Source organism: Cyprinus carpio, chromosome B2 (genome assembly GCF_018340385.1).
Source record: "Cyprinus carpio isolate SPL01 chromosome B2, ASM1834038v1, whole genome shotgun sequence".
NCBI classification, from domain to species: domain Eukaryota; kingdom Metazoa; phylum Chordata; class Actinopteri; order Cypriniformes; family Cyprinidae; genus Cyprinus; species Cyprinus carpio.
This window is the reverse complement of record NC_056598.1, coordinates 19,418,575-19,437,038: the sequence shown is the minus strand read 5'-3', so window position 1 is coordinate 19,437,038 and position 18,464 is coordinate 19,418,575. Positions and strand designations below refer to the sequence as shown.

At 39.7% G+C, this 18,464-nt stretch overlaps 1 protein-coding gene across 1 annotated transcript in view; it reads right to left on the bottom strand.

Annotated features, from left to right (window-relative positions):
* The window catches only part of LOC109056344 (astrotactin-1-like), a 228,090-nt gene extending 209,857 nt beyond the window's left edge, over positions 1 to 18,233 (bottom strand). The window contains exon 1 of the mRNA XM_042719157.1: positions 17,658 to 18,233. Within this exon, the coding sequence (XP_042575091.1) occupies positions 17,658 to 17,949 (292 nt within the window). The 5' untranslated portion in view covers positions 17,950 to 18,233. The remainder of the gene's footprint in view (positions 1 to 17,657) is intronic.
* Between the last annotated feature and the right edge of the window lie 231 nt (positions 18,234 to 18,464).

Below are 18,464 nucleotides of genomic sequence, written 5' to 3'. Positions count from 1 at the left end.
ATTTACTGTATATACACAAATACATATAAAAAATGTATGGTTGCAAACAAATGCGTATCTATTTTTGTTGAAACTATGGTTCATTTTATCAGGGTTATTTGATGAAATTGAATAGAAAATTCAAAAAAGAGCATTTATTTGAAATAGAAATGTCATTATTGTCACTTTATGATCAATTTAAATCACCCTCAATTGGTGAAAGTATTATTATTATTATTTTTTTTTTTTATATATTACTCAGCACAAACTTTTGAACTACTAATGTGCATATGCTCTAAAAATAATCAAATAATCTTATCAATCTTAATCTTATCCTGAATTTAGATTTTTTTTTTCACCATTGGCAATTAGTTCTCTCTCTCTCTCTCTCTCTCTCTCTATAGGTTTTTTGTTGTTGTTGTTGTTGTTGTTTATTTATTTTGTATTTTTTCCACACATACTCTTTTGAGTCAACTAGTAAAACATTGTACTAACTGGAGTAAAAGGTTAGATTCTCAGGGAACACGCATATTAGCAAAATGTCTACCTTGAATGGAGTGCAAGTCAGTATGGATAAAGGTGGCTGCTAAATGCATAAATGTGTCCTGAAAAGAGCAAGCAGTTCTGAGATATACTGTAGCCTATATAATCTTTGAAATATAACTTTGAAATTTTTTTTTTTTTTTTTTTTTTTTTTTTTTTTTATTAGGCAAAGCTAACACAGCTCAACCGGGTTCAACACAACACATCATTTGTGGCTGTTAATCATGTGGCTGTGAAGGACCTCACCGTACCATTGTGTAGCTGAAATGCCCATTACCTGCACCATAAGCCCTTCTATTCTATCTCAGCTCCTGTCATGACCAGACAAGTGCACCGTCTGTGTCATCTCATTAGCCTGGGCTCTCCACAAGCAGCAGCACAGAGCAGTGGCAACAAAGAGGGAAACCTATATAGAATGTTTCTTTGGTCTGTTATCCAAGTGGCTGAAGTGAAAAGAGATAGAAATGGAAGCAGGAAAAGTGTAGCATTTGGAAGGATAGACTTGTATCCTTATTTAGGAGTACAGGGAGGGAAGTATTAAATGAAAACATTTGAGGGTGTTCTCTTGGAAAGTGATTGTGGAGACACCCTGTTCCTGGTTAGGCATTAAATAGGGTCACTCCCACAGCGCCAAGAGCCAGTGTCACTCAAAAGTTCTTACCAAGTTCTCACTCGAACACTGTTCAATTACAGATACAGCTCGTCTCATCATGCACAGCCGTTGAAATGTTCCATCAAAAATATGATGTACAGCTGTACTATCCCAAGTGTCCTTATATGCTGCTCCATCTTGTGTGAAGATTCTAATCATTAAATCACTGCTTTTGGCAGGTGAAAAGCAATCCACAAGAACCTAATTCATTCATGGTTTTTCCATTTTTTGTCTTGCAAGACAGACAGGAAATCAGACATCTTTGTGTGTGTGTGTGTGTGTGTGTGTGTGTGTGTATTGATTGATTGCTACACCAAAAACAGATATTGTAAGATATTATTACAATTTAACCCTAAAACAGGCAATGTGTACTACAAGATACATATTCTTTAGTCTCTTGTAGGAGGCACGAGGAAGAATTTTTCATCCAATACTGTCATCATTATAATAGTTGAGGTTGTTTGGAGTATGGGGGGTCACATCACTTGGTTCATATTCTCTGTGCTTGTTTTGCCCCCATGGGGCTGTACATTCACATATTTGTAGAAAGTAGGGATATATTAATACTTTTTTCAGCAAAAAACGCAATACAACTATTAGGATTAATTGGAAACATTGTATTGAGATGCTGAAAAAGAAAATTAAGTCATATGTTGTTTGTGTTGCTTTTAATCACATTTTGAAATATGTGTATCTCCTGATATACGTTGCCTGTTTAGAGTATAAAAAAAGTATTATCCTCAATATTTACAATGAATGGTGTCACAAGGTATTTCATTATTGATATTCCATTATTGTGAATTCTGGGGTGGTATGTGGTGGTGATTGTGTGAGAGGTGGGGCGGGGTGTTTTCATGAGGTTTGGCGTTCCCACTTGGTGGTTATGGGGGGTGTAGAAAATACACAGAAGTCACAGAAAGCAGATAAAATACAAGGGGGAGCCAAGAAAAGCCCAGATCTCAGAAAAGTGGGGTGGATGGGGGTGGATAGGGGGTTTGTAAATCAAATAAAGGAGAGCAGATCCCCCCAGTAGAAATCGCATTCCAGGGCCAGGGGCCCTTAGGGAAGAGCCTCAATTTTAGGACACTTAGACATGTCATACATGCAGCATATTTTGAATATCCCATATTTGTTTGCATCAAATAAATCACAGAATTATTGATGACTTGTGCTGTTTGTATACCCTTAACAGGCAACATGTCCTGGGAGATACATCTCATAAAATCTAAAATATATCAAATATTACAAAAATTATTTTCAATATGTTTTACTTAAGTCAAGATTATATAACAAATGGCATGAAATAATTTTTTTGCTGATCATTTTCTACTTTTGCCTGTTTTAGGATTAAAATAACTATTTCATTTTATTATATTTTAAAATGCAATTTATTTCTGTGACGTCAAAGCTGTAAATGCAGAGTTAAGAATAAAAAAAAAAAAAACCTTTTTAAACAACTGTTCCCAAACCTTTTAAATAGTAGCATAGGCAGATTAAAACATGTTCTGATGAGCCGGCTTCAGACTTTGGGTTTGGTGTATCAGTTAATACACATCACAGATTCAATGTGAAAAAAAAAAAAAAAACACAATGTCAAGAACAAAACCCTCTAATCTTTACAATTTCAAGCCTCATTTATAATGAAGTCTCACTCTCTTATTTGAGGCAAATAAGAGAGACTGTTCATTAGTAAGCTTTTAGTCTAAGTTTATGCAAACGAGCTAACATAAGCAGCCCATTCTTCTTGATTATCTCCTTGAAAGCTGGAAAGTTTGCATAGTTTTTGAATTTAATGGCTTTCATGGGTTCTTCAGAGTTGTGTGAATAAGAGAAGGATGTCAAGGTCGACAAGCGAAGATTGTGGCAAATTCGGAAGATGATGAACTGTGGCGTGTAAAGGAAAAGGAAAAACACACTCAGCTCAAGTACCCAGTGAGTGGAGGTGGGAAGTGTCCATTAGACACCCCCTTACCCCGTGTGGGTCAATCTCTTCTTCTTCTTCTACACTCTGTACAACATTTTACATAGCGAATCCACCCCTGACATTTGAGATCATTACAAGCAGAACAGGCTATGCTGTTTGATGTTTTATAGAGTTCTCCATTGTTCTAAAGTCCCATAAGTAAAACATGGACAATGAAGCTGGTATGCTAGTATGCATTTCAGACTACAATTAATGTGAATTAAGTCAGGAAAACAGATTTAAAAACAGAGGGATTCTACTCCTAATGGTCCCCCACAAATGACCATAACTTTATCATACTATAAAATAGGTCACACTTTATTTTAAAGTCCAATTCTCACTATTAACAAACCATTAACTACGACTTTTGGCTCAATAATTGCCTAATTTGCTGCTTATTAATAGTTAATATGGTAGTTGTTAAATTTAGGTATTGGGTAGGATTAGGGATGTAGAATGTGGTCATGCATAATACAGTATGTGCTTTATAAGTACTAATGAACACCCAATATGTTAATGAGCTAATAAGCAAACAGTTAATAGTGAGAATTGGTCCCTATACTAAAGCGTTACCATAAAATGTAATTGGATGACCTGAAAAAGAATGCAAAATATTTACTAATAATAAGTACAACATAATGAATTCAACACTGCATAATAATATAAGATAATAAGATGTATAATATCTTATTATAATTATTATGTTACTATAATAATATAATAATAAGAAATGTTACTTCTTATTCTAAACATAATAGCATGATTTCTGAAGGATCATGTGACATACTGGAGTAATTATAAATTAAAATTTGACCCTGGACCACAAAACCAGTCATATGGGTCATTGTTTTGAAATTGAAAATTATACATCATCTGAAAGCTTAACAGAAAAGCTTTTCATTTATTTATGTTTTGTTAGGATAGGACAATATTTGGCCGAGATAAAACTATTTGAAAATCTGTAATCCAAATGTTGCAATATATATATATATATATATATATATAGAGAGAGAGAGAGAGAGAGAGAGAGAGAGAGAGAGAGAGAGAGAGAATCGCCTTTAAAGTTGTCCAAATGAAGTTCTTAGGGAAGCATATTACTAATCAAAAATTATGTTTTGATATATTTATAGTAGGACATTTTCAAAACATCTTCAAGGTACAGGATATTTAATTAAAATCCTAATAATTTTTGACATAAAAGATATATCAATAATTTTGACCTATAAAATGTATTGTCGGATATTGTTAAACATATACCCATGCTACTTAGGACTACTTTTGTGGCCACAACAATTTAACATTAGCCTCAAATATACAATAGTCTCCAACAGATATAGCTTAAAGGAAATGTATTGCATTTGATTGAAAACCCTTTTCAGGACTTAAGGAATCAAAATAAAACAGAGGACTTTGCACAGATCGAACAATCTCCTGATCTCGACTAGACAGGGAATTAATTTGCTAGTCATTTCAGATGGTCTTTCTATAACTGATATGGTTGGCTAACAGAAGTTATGTTGGATTTTAGAAACACAAGGGCTTTGACAATGAACTTAAAAAAAAAAAAAAAAAAAAAAAAAAAAAAAAAAAAAAACAGCCCATCAAGATTCACCTAGACACCTCCTTTTGTTTTAAGTGAACAAAGGAGACTGACAATGAAAATCCCATTAGAAATAAGTAGTTTTTCATGCAATAATGTCAAATGTGTCAGAGCTGTGGTGCAGTCAGTGCATGCATGCTCACTGTGTCATGTTGCAGCGCTGTTACCATAAAACAACATACTAAAAAAGTAGAATCTTTCAGGAATTACAGCCACCAATGTGGGCAATTTAATTGCCTATGTGCTCAACTTATATATGCAAACAACTATGCATGCAAGTGTTTGCATTGCTTGAGGGTTTCAAATCATTAGCTACCCTCGAGCTACTGTACATTGCACATTACTGCTGAAAGGTTGCATCTATTTACCTGCTAAAACTATTTGAAGTGAAAGCGAAACTTGTTGAGAATGATAATAATTATAGCCCCAGGTCCTAAACGAGTCATTCTGAACAATAAAAGTTAAATGTAAGTAAATGTCACGGCCATAAACAGTATTTAAAATGCATCAGGAAGAACAGTAACATAATTCTGAGGTCATTTATGTCACTGAAAAAAACTTTTAAACTTAATGGCATGTCTATTTTTTCCCATTTGCTCAAAGAACTCTCTACAGGTAGCGACACGTGGTGTGTCATACATTACATCAGCAGCCTGTTAATGCAACTGCACTTTCCTTCAAATAAAGTTTGCAGAAGTCAAGCTCACTCTGTTTGCTTGTCCTGTGCATGGCCCTGCCGACAACACGTGAGTGTGCATAAATATCTTCAGTTCCTTTGCGAATACCTCAAGGTTTTTTTTTTGCTTTCTCATACATAGACACTCGAAACACTGTTTCATCCTTTGGATAATTCAAGGAGACAACAATAAAAAAAGTGACAGATCAAAATTCTTCCCCATATCTCCTGGATTTTATTCTTTAAAGGGATGTTGTATAAAGTCATTTTGTGGGCAATTTTCTTTCTGAAAGCTACAGTATGTGTTGTTCCACATAATCTGAGCCTATAGTTTCTGTTGTTGTGGCAAACTGAAGGGACTCAAAGGCTAAAAGTCATTCAGAGAAAGAGAACAGTGTTAATCCAAATTTGTGCAGAAAAGCAAAATCAGACATCATCCATTTGCTTGTTTCTGCTTGAATTTCTGTGCTTACATTTGTTCAGTTGGTCTCCCGTTGTCAAATACACAACAAGGGATTCCAACTAATTTAATTTTTCCAATTGTTATGATTCACTTAGTGCAAAGGCATTTCCTAAGACAACTATAATCACACAGTGCAAAGACCATGAAGCTGTTTGTTAGAAACCAAAATTAACATGTATTGATAGTGATAGAGATGGGATTCACAGTTGTAAACTAAACGAGAATTTGCATTTGATTCCCTCCAGATGTAGTTGGGTAGAATTGCTGTTTTTCTCCCAAGGAGGAAGCGTAATGTCACCACTCTTCAAGGCATCCTTTAAGCACCAGCTCCTGTTGTCATGGAAACCATTCATTGCCACACAATCTCCCTGTGCTGTCTCTCAGCACCTTCCTGACAAACACACAGTGAAGCTCGCCCCTAAATCCTGGAGTTCACTGAGAGAGAGGGTTGAAACATGGATCATTACATCTTATTGTGTTTGCTTTACTTCAGTACACCCCCCTATAGAAGAGGTCACACAACATAATCAGTTATAATCTCAAATGCAGTATATTAGAGTTCCAAATGAAAAATTTGTGGTCAAAAATATTTTTTATTAAGATTGAATAAATTATAAATTTTATTCACCAGCATGATCAAAAGTGACAGTAAAGACATACAGTAAAGGTGACATATCAAGAAAATCTGACTTTTCCAGGTTTTAAATGCTATAATCAGGTCCCAGGTGCATCTACCAACCAAGGAAATGTGAAAAATGAAATGTAACCCAGTAACATTGTTTTTGTAGGCTTTTTTTCTGCAGGCGTCTGAAAAAATGAGCGCGTCTGATTTTGCTCCCCTAGTGACATTGCATAGGGATCTCATTATAATATTACTGCCCCTTAATCTGTAAATTTCCACCCACGGCGCCGTCATTTGATTTTGCAAGTGACAACGGTGTACCAGTTCTAATGCCATGGCGAAAGTTTGAGCAAAACATGCTTCTGTCTTTGGCTGCACAGACGAGCACAGAACACTGTTTGGAGTCCCAGCCTCAGAGTAGACAAGCATTGGATTTATTGTTCCCTTTCGAGACTTCACTCGTACTGCATCTGCTTAAAGATGCTATGGGGCATAACTAACTTTTTTTCCTGAACTGAAGCCTTATTCAGTCACGCAGTGAAACTGCACGGCCATCGGTTCATGCAGTGGATAGAAACAAACCAATGGCTCGGCAGCGGTGCTGCATGAAACTATGGCTGCGAAGCCCGCCAAAGCCCGCCAGAATGGGCAGGGCCTCTGGCTATATAAGCGCCCGCTTCGCCATAGGATTTAGATTTCTTCTCCTTCAGCGATGACTACTTCGCTGATCTCCGCTGAACTAATTTCCACTGCATTGATGCAATTGGCGTCCCGTTATTTCAGCTCGTGCAGGGCTCCCCTGCAGGCTAATGACGGCCACAGCGAGTGCGTCGCATGACTGGGGAAACCTAGTCTCAGCCTCAGACCTCACACCCACAGACCTGTTGGCTAAACGTCTGATGCATATGGGACACAAAAGTGGAAACACTTCAGGAGTGTCGAAGTCGTCATTGGATTGGTTGAATTCTACAGGATTAACACGAGACGTGTGTCGCCTTCTTTAATGTCCACCTGGAAACAAAGATAATGTGGCGCCAAATCCTCTCACAAAAAGAAGAAAGCCGCCGTGTTTACAACTGTGACAATGAGCGCTTATTAGGATTAACTAAACGCTGGATTTTCAAAAGTATTTGAAATATTTAAAGTTTGCAGCATAGAATCTTTAAAATATGTCCATGAGTTTTACACAACTGGTCTGTTATTGAGGCGACATTTCCACACTTTGAAACAAACTGTAATTGGTTGTTTGACAGGTCGGTCAAACGGCTTCATGGGTGGGCCTTGACCAATGAAAGCTGCCATGAATTCCAGACTGAAGGTCTGGCTACGCTAGACTAGGGGAAACTCCACGCTGATGCAGCGCTCACTGAGACCTCATGTTCTCATTGCGAGAATATGAATCTCTCCTCTCTGCGATCGCAAATCGCTTTCTTTTCTGAGAGCAATCCCGCTCCTCGAGCCCTCCCGTTCTCTTCCTCCCTCAAGCCTGTGAGGAATAAACAGCGTGGCAGCGCTAGGATGAGAGTAAGCTTACATCTGCTCAGCCCCCACGTGCTTCACCGTCTCTGCATAGAGAGGATTCCCCAGTCATCTAAACACGGCCTGATCAGCCTCCCTCTGCTGCCGCGAGAGACCTGGTCTTGTTTGGTGGGAGTGACAAAGAGCTGCTAGATGACAGCATCTCTCTAGCAGCTTCGGACATGGAGGAGCTGACGGGCTTGCCGGACCCCACCCCTCGATGTCGACCGAGCCCAGCTATGCAAAACTCAGGGTGGACACCAAACTTATCCGCATTCTCTCGAGGGCTGTTGAAGAGCTGGGCTTGGAATCGTCTCCTCCCGAGGAACCATCCCGCAGCCATCTGGATGAGTGGTTCCTGCTGGGGCGCCATCAGGCCCCTCGCCAGAGATCCTTCCCCTTCTTCCTGGAGGTCCATGACGAGCTGACCAAGTCATGGCACGCTCCCTACTCAGCGCGGCTCTGCACTTCTTCCTCTTCAGCCCCCACCCTGTTTGACAGCGCTGAGGAAAAAGGATTCGAGTGTCTGCCGCCCCACTGGATGAGTCTGTGGCCGTGAATCTCTGCCTGCCCATGGCTACTGGATGGATGGCCAAGGCCACCCATCCATCCAAGCCATGCCGGCCCACCTCGATGCTCGAAGGTTGCACGAGAAGCCTGAGCCCTGACACCATTCCCGCTCAGCCACCAGAGGGTATCAGTTTCCAAAACGCCAGGGACCCCGGCCCAAGGAAGTGCTGGATCCTGCGCCGCCACCATCATCCTGATCCAGAGGCCAGAAAGAGGAGGGGACTAAGTCTCGCCACGACCGGACCTCCCCCCAAACTGCCCCGTGTGTATTGCCGGCCACCTTGTTCAGTTCCAGGTGCTGACAGAGCTGTGTTTGCTGTAAATGCTGGGCCCATTCTAGTGCCCAAACAGCAAAGCGCTGTGATAGCATGAGAAATAAAACACACACCTTTTCAAAAAATGAGCAGTTTTCCTCTCACATCACTCACAAGTACTGTGTCCCCACACAGCGACCAAGCACTCTAACCAATCCAACCTCTGTTCATCTGGGCCAGACAATGGCAAGCCATTCCCGGAGTGTCAGAATGGGTTATGGGGATAATAACACACGGCTATTTCCTCCAGTTCACACGAAGATCCCCACGCTTCAATGGAGTGGTCACCACTTCAGTACACAGCAAGGATGCTCATGTTCTCAGCGCCGAAGTAACAAATCTGCTGGTGAAAGGAGCCATAGAGATTGTTTCCCCAGCTCAACACGACTCAGGGTTTTACAGCCATTACAAAAAGGACGGCGGCCTTCACCCCATCCTTGATCTAAGATGTCTGAATCACGCTCTCATGAGATGTCGTTTCAGAATGATCACGCTGAAACAGATCCTCTCGCAAATACCATTGGTGCTGAGGCTGTGCGAGCCAGGGTGATCTAACTAGTTTAGACATGACCTCACTGAGTTTATTCTGCAACCTGGTTACTATTGTCATATCTTGGCCCTAGTGTCAAGTATGATTGCTTGGTCATTCCCCTTCTTAGCACGGCGTGATTGAACTGGTTTCCCATAGCATCTTTAAGCAAACGCAGAACAAGTGAAGTATCGAAAGGGAACGTACTCGGTTACTAACGTAACCTTGGTTCCCTGAGATACGGGAACGAGTACTGCGTACTGTGCCATGCTAAAAAGGCTGCACGACTCAGTCATTGCTTCAGTTGAAGTAACCTGAATCATATGGCAAAGTGGCTGTTTATATAGCCAGAGGCCCCGCCCATTCTGGCAGACTCTGGTGGGCTTCGCAGCCATAGGTTCGTGCAGCACCGCTGCCGAGCAATTGGTTCGTTTCTATCCACTGCATGAATTGATGGCCGTGCAGTTTCACTGCGTGACTGAATAAGGCTTCAGTTCAGGGGAAAAAAAATGAGTTTTTCCCCATAGCGTCTTTTAGCAGACACAGTACTCATTCCCGTATCTCAGGGAACCGAGGTTACATTAGTAACCAAGTATGATTTATTTACTGTAAGTTGCTGCTGCCACACAGATCTAAAATAAACATGCAATCCCAGCTGTTTACCTTCATAGACATAACCGACTGTTTTTGTAACTTGTGTGTTTTTAACGTAAACTTGTGTGTGAATGAGAACTTAGTTTAGTACTCACATGATGTGACAACCGCTTTCTGTACGTGTGCACTCAGAAAATCTTATATCAGTAGTTTACTGAATAACTGAGAAAGGATAAACTACTCAAACTTAATAAAGGTTCACTAACAAAGGGTTTGTGTGCCATTTCAAAGATAGCAACTATGAGTGGTTAACAGCTAGCAGTGGGAGAAAAAAATTGATGGATCGATGCATCGCGATTCTCTCTCCTGGAGGGCCAGTTTCCTGCAGAGTTTAGCTCCAACCCTAATCAAACACACCTAAACCAGCTAATCAAGGTCTTAGTAGGCATGCTAGAAACTTCCTGGCAGGTGTGTTGAGATAAGTTGGAGCTAAACTCTGCAGGACACCGGCCCTCCAGGCCCGAGTTTGGGCACCCCTGCTCTAAAGGTATAGGCCTATTGTTTTATTAACATTAGGATAGTCTGTTAATATTATATTCCATACATTATCAGAGCTTGGTAGACATAATTATTATATTTTTAGACATGATTAGAAAAATAAATTAATATATTATTATTAATGTTAGGCTCTATTTATTAATTTATTATTGATATTAATCATAAATATATACCTAATAAATAATCACATATGTCATAAACAATTTGCCATTTTAAAAAGCTTAAAAATGCTAAATTGCTAAGATAGAAATGGGACAAATAATAATGAAATTATAATGTAATCCTAATTCAAGCAAATGAATAAATAAATAAATAAATAAATCATCCCATCCGTAACAGCTGCAGAACTGAGACTAATAATAATAATTATAAATTAGCAAATTTAAAATAACAATATTAATGTGTTCTGCTGCAAGTTTACATTGTTGAAAAGGTTTTCTCATGGTTTATTGTTGAGCTATGAGTTCCTCACTGATTATTTGTGTCGGGGGAGTAGATCAAGAATCATTCTGGAATCGGATAGTGACTCCCAGAATCGGAATCAGATCGGATAGTGAGGTGACTAAAGATTCCCACCCCTAATGGAATGACAGATGCACAGATTTTCTATAAAAGTGACAGGTGAGTGCTTTATTATTTGATGAGTATTGAATCATGCACATTGTTATGGAGGTGTACATGGTGGTTGATAATACTGTGGTGTGGTTTGTGGATTTCCAGCATTTGTACACTTTTGCTACTGTGGGAGCGTCATAATTTTAGAGTGACGTGAATGCTCATAGTGATCCGTGTATTGGTGGACTACTTTTACTGATCCATGCAGGGAAATTTACTCTGCATTTAACCCACCCTAATCTAGCCTACTGTTGAAATTGTTGATCACCTGTCAATGTTGTTGAGAGCCTGTGTAATGCGAATTATATGCATATGGCTACGTTAGCTGTTACAGAGATGTGTAAGATAGATGTGTAAGGGTATGCAGTTAGTTGCTTACTGAAGGCCCTGACTGAAACCCCATGGTATGCTACTGTATTAGGCTACATATTCTAAAAAGGGGCATAATATGTCTCCTTTAACATTATTACAAAAAAATGATTTCAAATAATAAAATCCTGAGGAAAAAAAATATTATATTGATATTAATAATAGTTTCTTAAGCACCAAATCAGGCTACAATAAAGATTTCTGAAGAATCATTTGGCACTCAAAACTTGAGTAATGGCTGCTGAAAATTCAGCTTTGCAATCACATATATAAATTACTTTATAAATTATATATTTTTTTAAAAAAACAGTGATGTTAAATTGTAATAATATTTCACATTTTTTCTGTTTTTACTGCATTTAGATTAAACAAATGCAGCCTTGGTAAGCTTTCATAAAAATTTGCTCATGACATCACACATTAACAAAATAAAAACTCCTGCTTTATAATTCCTGTGAAAAAGAAGTGAGGACAAAATTGTTCATAGTAAAAAACGCTCTGGTTACTGATGTAAGGGAATGAGCGTTGCATGAAATGCTAAGGGGAAAACTCCTGTTTTACTCTGTACTGAAGAATGTTTTTTTTTTTTTCATGTTTTAAAAAAACAGTCGCCTTCAACTTCAGTCAGAAATCTTGGTGTAACCTTTGATGACCAGCTGACCTTCAAAGACCACATTGCAAAGACTGCTCGATCTTGCAGGTTTGCATTGCACAGAAATTGCACTGAAAGATCAGGCCCTTTCTAATGGAGGATGCTGCACAACTTCTTGTCCAGGCCCTTGTCATTTCTAGGCTGGACTACTGCAATGCTCTTCTGGCTGGAATTCCATCAAGCACAATCAAATCTCTACAAATGATTCAGAATGCAGCAGCACGACTGATCTTCAACAAGCCCAAAAGAGCCCATGTTACACATCTCTTTATCTCCTTGCACTGGCTCGCATCAAGTTCAAGATATTGATGCTTGCATATAGAACAGCCACAGGCTCAGCAGCTGCCTACTTCCACTCACTACTACAAATCTACATCCCCTCCAGAAGTCTGAGATCCGCTAGTGAGCAACGCCTCATGGTACCATCATAGAGAGGCTCAAAATCACTTTCCAGATCATTCTCGTTTACCATTCCTGGCTGGTGGAATGATCTTCCCACCCCTATCTGGAATGTGGAATCCCTGAAAATTTTCAAGTAACAGCTGAAAACTGAAATCTCTTTCGAAGCTACTTGACTTCAATGTCTTTCTCTTTATTTATTCCTTCTCTTTCTAGCTTGTACTTATTTGAACAATGTCTAAAACTTGGTATTACAAGCACTTCCTGTATCTGTTTGCCTCTTTAAGAAGAATCGCTTTATGTATCCCCCAATTGTAAGTCGCTTTGGATAAAAGCATCTGCAAAATGACTAAATGTACATGTAAATGTTTGTGTAGCTGCACAAACCTATAGCCCTTTAGCCTGGCCAGGAAGGGTGGAGCCAACTCCTATATAAGTCGGCTCAGAGAGCCATTCTTCAGATCATTTGACTGAAGCTACAGTCATCGATTTGTGTGCAGCTCATAGCACGGCAAGTGACGCAACGCTCATTCCCTTATCTCAGGGAACCAAGGTTACATCAGTAACCGGAGCGTTCCCTTTCGAAAACCTTTTTGCAAATTGGTCAACAGTAGGGCCAAAGAGGCCCTTCGTCAACACCGGTGAGTTGAGGAAAGCCATCTTATCAGCGTCCCTGATCTCAGTGATGTTTAACCAGAGGTGGCACTCCAGCACCACCAAACTGGCCATGGTCTTGCCGATTGCTTGCGCCAACCACTGCATAAGCCCTATTAGCGAGCGCTGAAGTGGTCATGCAGGGCTTAGAGGGATGTGCTGCGTGGGCCTTTAATCTGAGGGCAGATGGTGGGCACAGATGAACAGCAACTGCTTCCTCCAGAGGGGGGGAGCTTGCTGTCTCCCTGGTCATCAGCGATGTCAATGGTTGTAAAAGCTGCTGCTGTAGAGGGATTTACTCAGGTCGAGTAGGGGGCTATCATGTCTTGGTGAGCTCGTAGTGAACTGCAGGCAAGAACGGGGCAGGGCATTGGCAAGAGGACTGTTGACGGCTTCCCGCCAGGTACCACTCATCTAATAGGCCGTGGGCGGGCTCTTCCGGAGCTAACCACTCGAGGCCCAGATCCTCTACTGCCTTCAAAAGGATGCAGATGAGTTCAGCGTCTGACTTCGGCTTCAGAGTTTGAGAAGGGGGAAGGAATTTGGGCTCTCCACCGGAACCTCCCCACTCTTCTGCATCAGACACTGCCAAGGACATGGAGTCGTCGGCGATCGATGCACCAAAAGGGACCAAGCCGCTTGCAGCCAAAAAGGGGTGCTGGTCTTCTTGTGTGAAACACACAGGCAAGACGAGAAGACACAGGGAGGGTGGGGCATGCAGGCAATGAGCTGACGTGACACCGTTCGAAACCGCTGAGAAGGTCCCACTGCTCCACTGTTTCTTTCCCTTAGGAGAGAAAGGAAACGGGACAGCTGACTGAGGGGGACTGTTTCATGAAAAAAGGCAATCCACGAGCAGAGACGGGAAAGACTCATACTCTCGCAATAGGAGCATGAGCCTTTAGTGAGCGCAGGCCCTGCCGAGACAGATGATGCACTCATTGTGCCTGTCCATCTCATGCAAGGGATCCTTACATGAGCCACATTCGCGGCATGACATTTGCGAACAATGCGCACTGAAATTTGCTCTTTAGGAAATTTGCTCTCTGGCTTGCTCTTTACGCACTGGATGGCTGCAGGGAATCCTCGCTGCTTGTCCGTCTTCAGCGGTGGCGAGCAAAGCTGGAGCTTCTTCTTCCTCAGCTTCTTCTTCTCTGCTTCTTCCAGAGTCAGCGAAGAGATGATCCTCATCGCTGAAGGAGAATGATCTGATGAATGGCGCTCTGAGCCGACTTACATAGGGTTCGGCTCCGCCCTTTCTGGCAGGCTAAAGCATCACTGGTTTGTGCAGGTACACAAACGTGAACAAATCAGGTTTCAGTAGAGAGTAAAACAGGAGTTTTCCCTTTAGCGTTTCATGCAATGGGAAATACTGTTTGAAAGGGAACAGTGATGATGTGCCTGTAAATGATGAAGTTACTTCAGTATGTTTACTAAAAACTGTGGTTTATCACACATCAGCTGCAGTCATGCATTCATTTTTAATCAGTAATATCCTATACTTGCCACTACTACAACAAAATATAAGCCAGCTAAAGAATATGAATAAATAAAAAATTTTACCCAGGTACTCAAATTACAGTACTTCGGTAGGTTTAAAAAAAAAAAACTGTGTGTTGCCTGCACTCATCTGAATAAAAAGATTCTCAACAATGCCTCCTCTATGTTTGACACTTAGCCAATAATCAATTAAAGAAAAATGTAAAAGCCAAAAATGAAAGCCATTCTTAAAACTAAAACACTAATTTTAGAGATTTTCCCTTTTGAGTGGGCATCGCCCACACTCATCCACCCATTGCATGCCTCTGGAAGTTATTAAAGGCAATATAAGTCTTTGGTGTGTTCTCATTTGTTTACCTCAAGTAAATGTGTGTGTGTGCAAGAGCAAGTGAGTGTGTGTTTGTGAATGCATTTGTAGACTGTACCAATTACCCTAATGTATCCAATTAAAAATAGCTTGTTCAAAGACCAGTGGCGGCTCTGTAAAGACTGCATTTATAATCAGGAAACAAGACCACAGAGCGAAGGGAGGGACGTGCAAACACCTTAGGCAACATTTATAACACCAACTTGAAATTACTCCCCATGATCATTCCAATCAATCTTATGCAAACAAAGAACCATTGTGGGAGGCAGAGGCTGAAGGAACAGAGGAGACGATCTAGAAAGAGTGAGATTTATGAAGTAAGGCAAGGTGCAGTCTGTCTGAAGGAAATTAAAAAGCACTGAGTCCAATGTGAATTATTAAAGCTAAAGGGACGGCACAAGGGATATATATTATGGTTTGCAAACAGGTTTCCACTGGACAGAAACAAATCCTGTCCCAATTTAACTCAACAAAGTTCTGATCCTACTAAAATTAATTCATTCCTCATACATGTTAGAATATGAATGTTTACTTTGGTCAGTTTATAAGCAAACTTGAAACTGATTTTAAACATTTAACCTAACAAATTCAAAATAAAAAGTTCCAATAAAGTTTAAAAAGTTTGCCAGTTTTCATAAACCTAGAAAATTCTATTTTGTCCTATTTTAAGACCAGCAGGTTTCTTCAGAGCCGACGCATGCTATTTTTTAGTGTTTTATGTATTCTAAAGAGCTGAGCTTATTTGAATTCTGTAGTATAAGTATTAAAATCCCGACTACTAAGAACTTTGTGCTATTAAAAATGCAGTCACATCCGAACATTGTTAACAAACCGAAATCCTGGTTAGCTCTGCATGCTGACACTATTTTTTAAACTCTAAGGATTTCTAGTTATAAATATGCAGGTCCTCATGCATTCAAATATGACTGTACGTGGATCAAACTGTGTGCTCCCAGGTGCATTCTTTGTAAAGTTTGTTAGACTATTTAAGCCTAAATTAAATCATGAATTAATTATATATGAAGTACAATAAATATTGTAACTAGAATGTGTTTTATGCATATATACATTTTATATACACAAAAAAGGGAAGTAGCAACTTAGCAACTTCTCTCTCCCAAAACAAAGGTAATAATAATTAAAAAAAAAATGCCAATATCACCTTTAAGGTCACAACTGAGAGAAAACTAAAAAAAGATCTGCCTTTTCACCATGTTTACTTTCTGTCTAACATTTCTTTCCAGACATGCCTAAAGTGAGAAACATGACATCTTTCACAACGCCACGGCAGTGCCAAATAAACAGTCAACCCCAGCACATCTTCTATGACAGCCACAGACACTTCACACTACATGTCTGATTGGCTGGCAATGACTTATACAACTGTCCACTCCTTAAAGTTGCTTTTTTGCACCTCAGAGTGAGTGGCAGATATGCATGCAGTGTTCAGCACCATGGACAGCAGCCAGTGTGCCACCTCATACAAACTAGCTGCTTGACAAATGTAGACAAAAGTTTTTCACAGTATTCAGTTAATACATAGTATTTAAATGTTACTTGTTCACAAATTTGGAGATTAAGATCAAAAGATTAGGAGGTCTGAAGACGATAAAAAATTATACATATATAGCCTATATATATGTATGTGTTTGTGTGTGTGTATACATAGGCCTACATATAGAATTTTGAGAAAAAAAAAGAAAAAAAAATATATATATAGTTGTTATTATTATTATTATTATTATTATTATTATTATTACAAGTGGGCTGTAACACTTTCCAGTGTACTTCTACTGGACCCACAAAATCTACTCAGAATGGGACAATTTATATACACCATATGACACACACAAAGAAAAAACAAAATATGATGTATTTCTACAGTTGTCACCTTTTTAGTTGCTCTTTTAAATTGAAAATATTAGATAAATGTTAATGTTTGAAATGAAAGCAAGGAGGATGCCATAATAATTACTAAACTAAGCTACTATTTACAGCAGACAATTATTAAACATTATATCAAAGTTTATCAACTTTGTTTATATCTATTTATCTGTCTGTCTGTCTGTCTGTCTGTATGTCTACTTCTTTCAGAAAACAAATCAAAGCACACATTTGTTGTAGCTGTTTGCTTGGTTTGTTCTTCTCAGATTTTTTAAAAAGGTGAAGCTTTGGCACAAACTTCACACAAGTTTACACATAAGATTCTCACAAGACTTTTACCCCGTGACTCTCTGTCTCTAATTTTCACAGCTGTATTTGTAACGCATATTCATCATAAAAACATCTGTTTGTATGTCTCAACCTGACAAACGAGCGTCATGCTTCCTATAGCATAAATAACACATATCTGCAGCTTACCGGGTATTATTCCGGACAAAGAACATACTAGAACTGACCTATTTGAGTTTTGGACTAGGCCTGCGGCTGCGACTGATATTTATATTAGTAATCACAAAAGATGTCACAATCATATATATTTAATGAGATGCTAAACTGCTAACAAATAACAGCACTCACCCAATACAAAATACGGGAGCTCCGTATTTTCCAAGTCGTCAACAACGACTATCTCGCCCGGAAAATCGTTCCTGACGGAGAATAGCAGCTTGGGCTCGGAGGCCGATGGGCTGTGCATGATGCTCAGGTCGTTCTCTCGCAAAAACGGCAAAGCGGATACCGAAACGCTTTTCATTTTGCACTCCATGTCTTGAGACTGGTCTTCTTCGCCATTCAGACATTTCACACCAGCGGCGCTGAAGACGACAATCCAGAGAACGCCGATAAGCAGACCGGAGTGTGGTAGTAGCATCTTGCCGTTGACTGTGTAGCGGTTGTCAGGCTGCGGCAGTCGGTAAGCGGCACACTGGGAGCTGGAAGAGGAGGACCGGGAATGCGCTGGCTACACACTAATCGAGCTATTTGCGTGAAAATAAGCAAAAGACTCAGGGTTTAAGACTCATATATACTCCGTCCCACGGCTGAATATTCTTGTTGTCATCATAACACGGCTCGGCTAAGTGATGACAGCGAGAGAGGCGGAACAGCGCAGCATCGGAGCCCGTTATTGGGCTTTTCCACCTCAAGCCATTAAAAACGATTTTTCTTGTTGCATTGGGCGACCATTAGCCAGACCTACATTCAATAGTCCTGCAACTTTAAAACATACAATTGTTTGCCATAATTTCTACTTTATCAAGTTAAATGCCATTTTATCATGAATTTACAGTTTTATGAAGTACTTATACACTCTTTTTACTTCTTTTGTTATGTTAGTACTTTATGTTCTTAACAGGCTATGTAACTCATGTTCCTGCTAGTTATAGT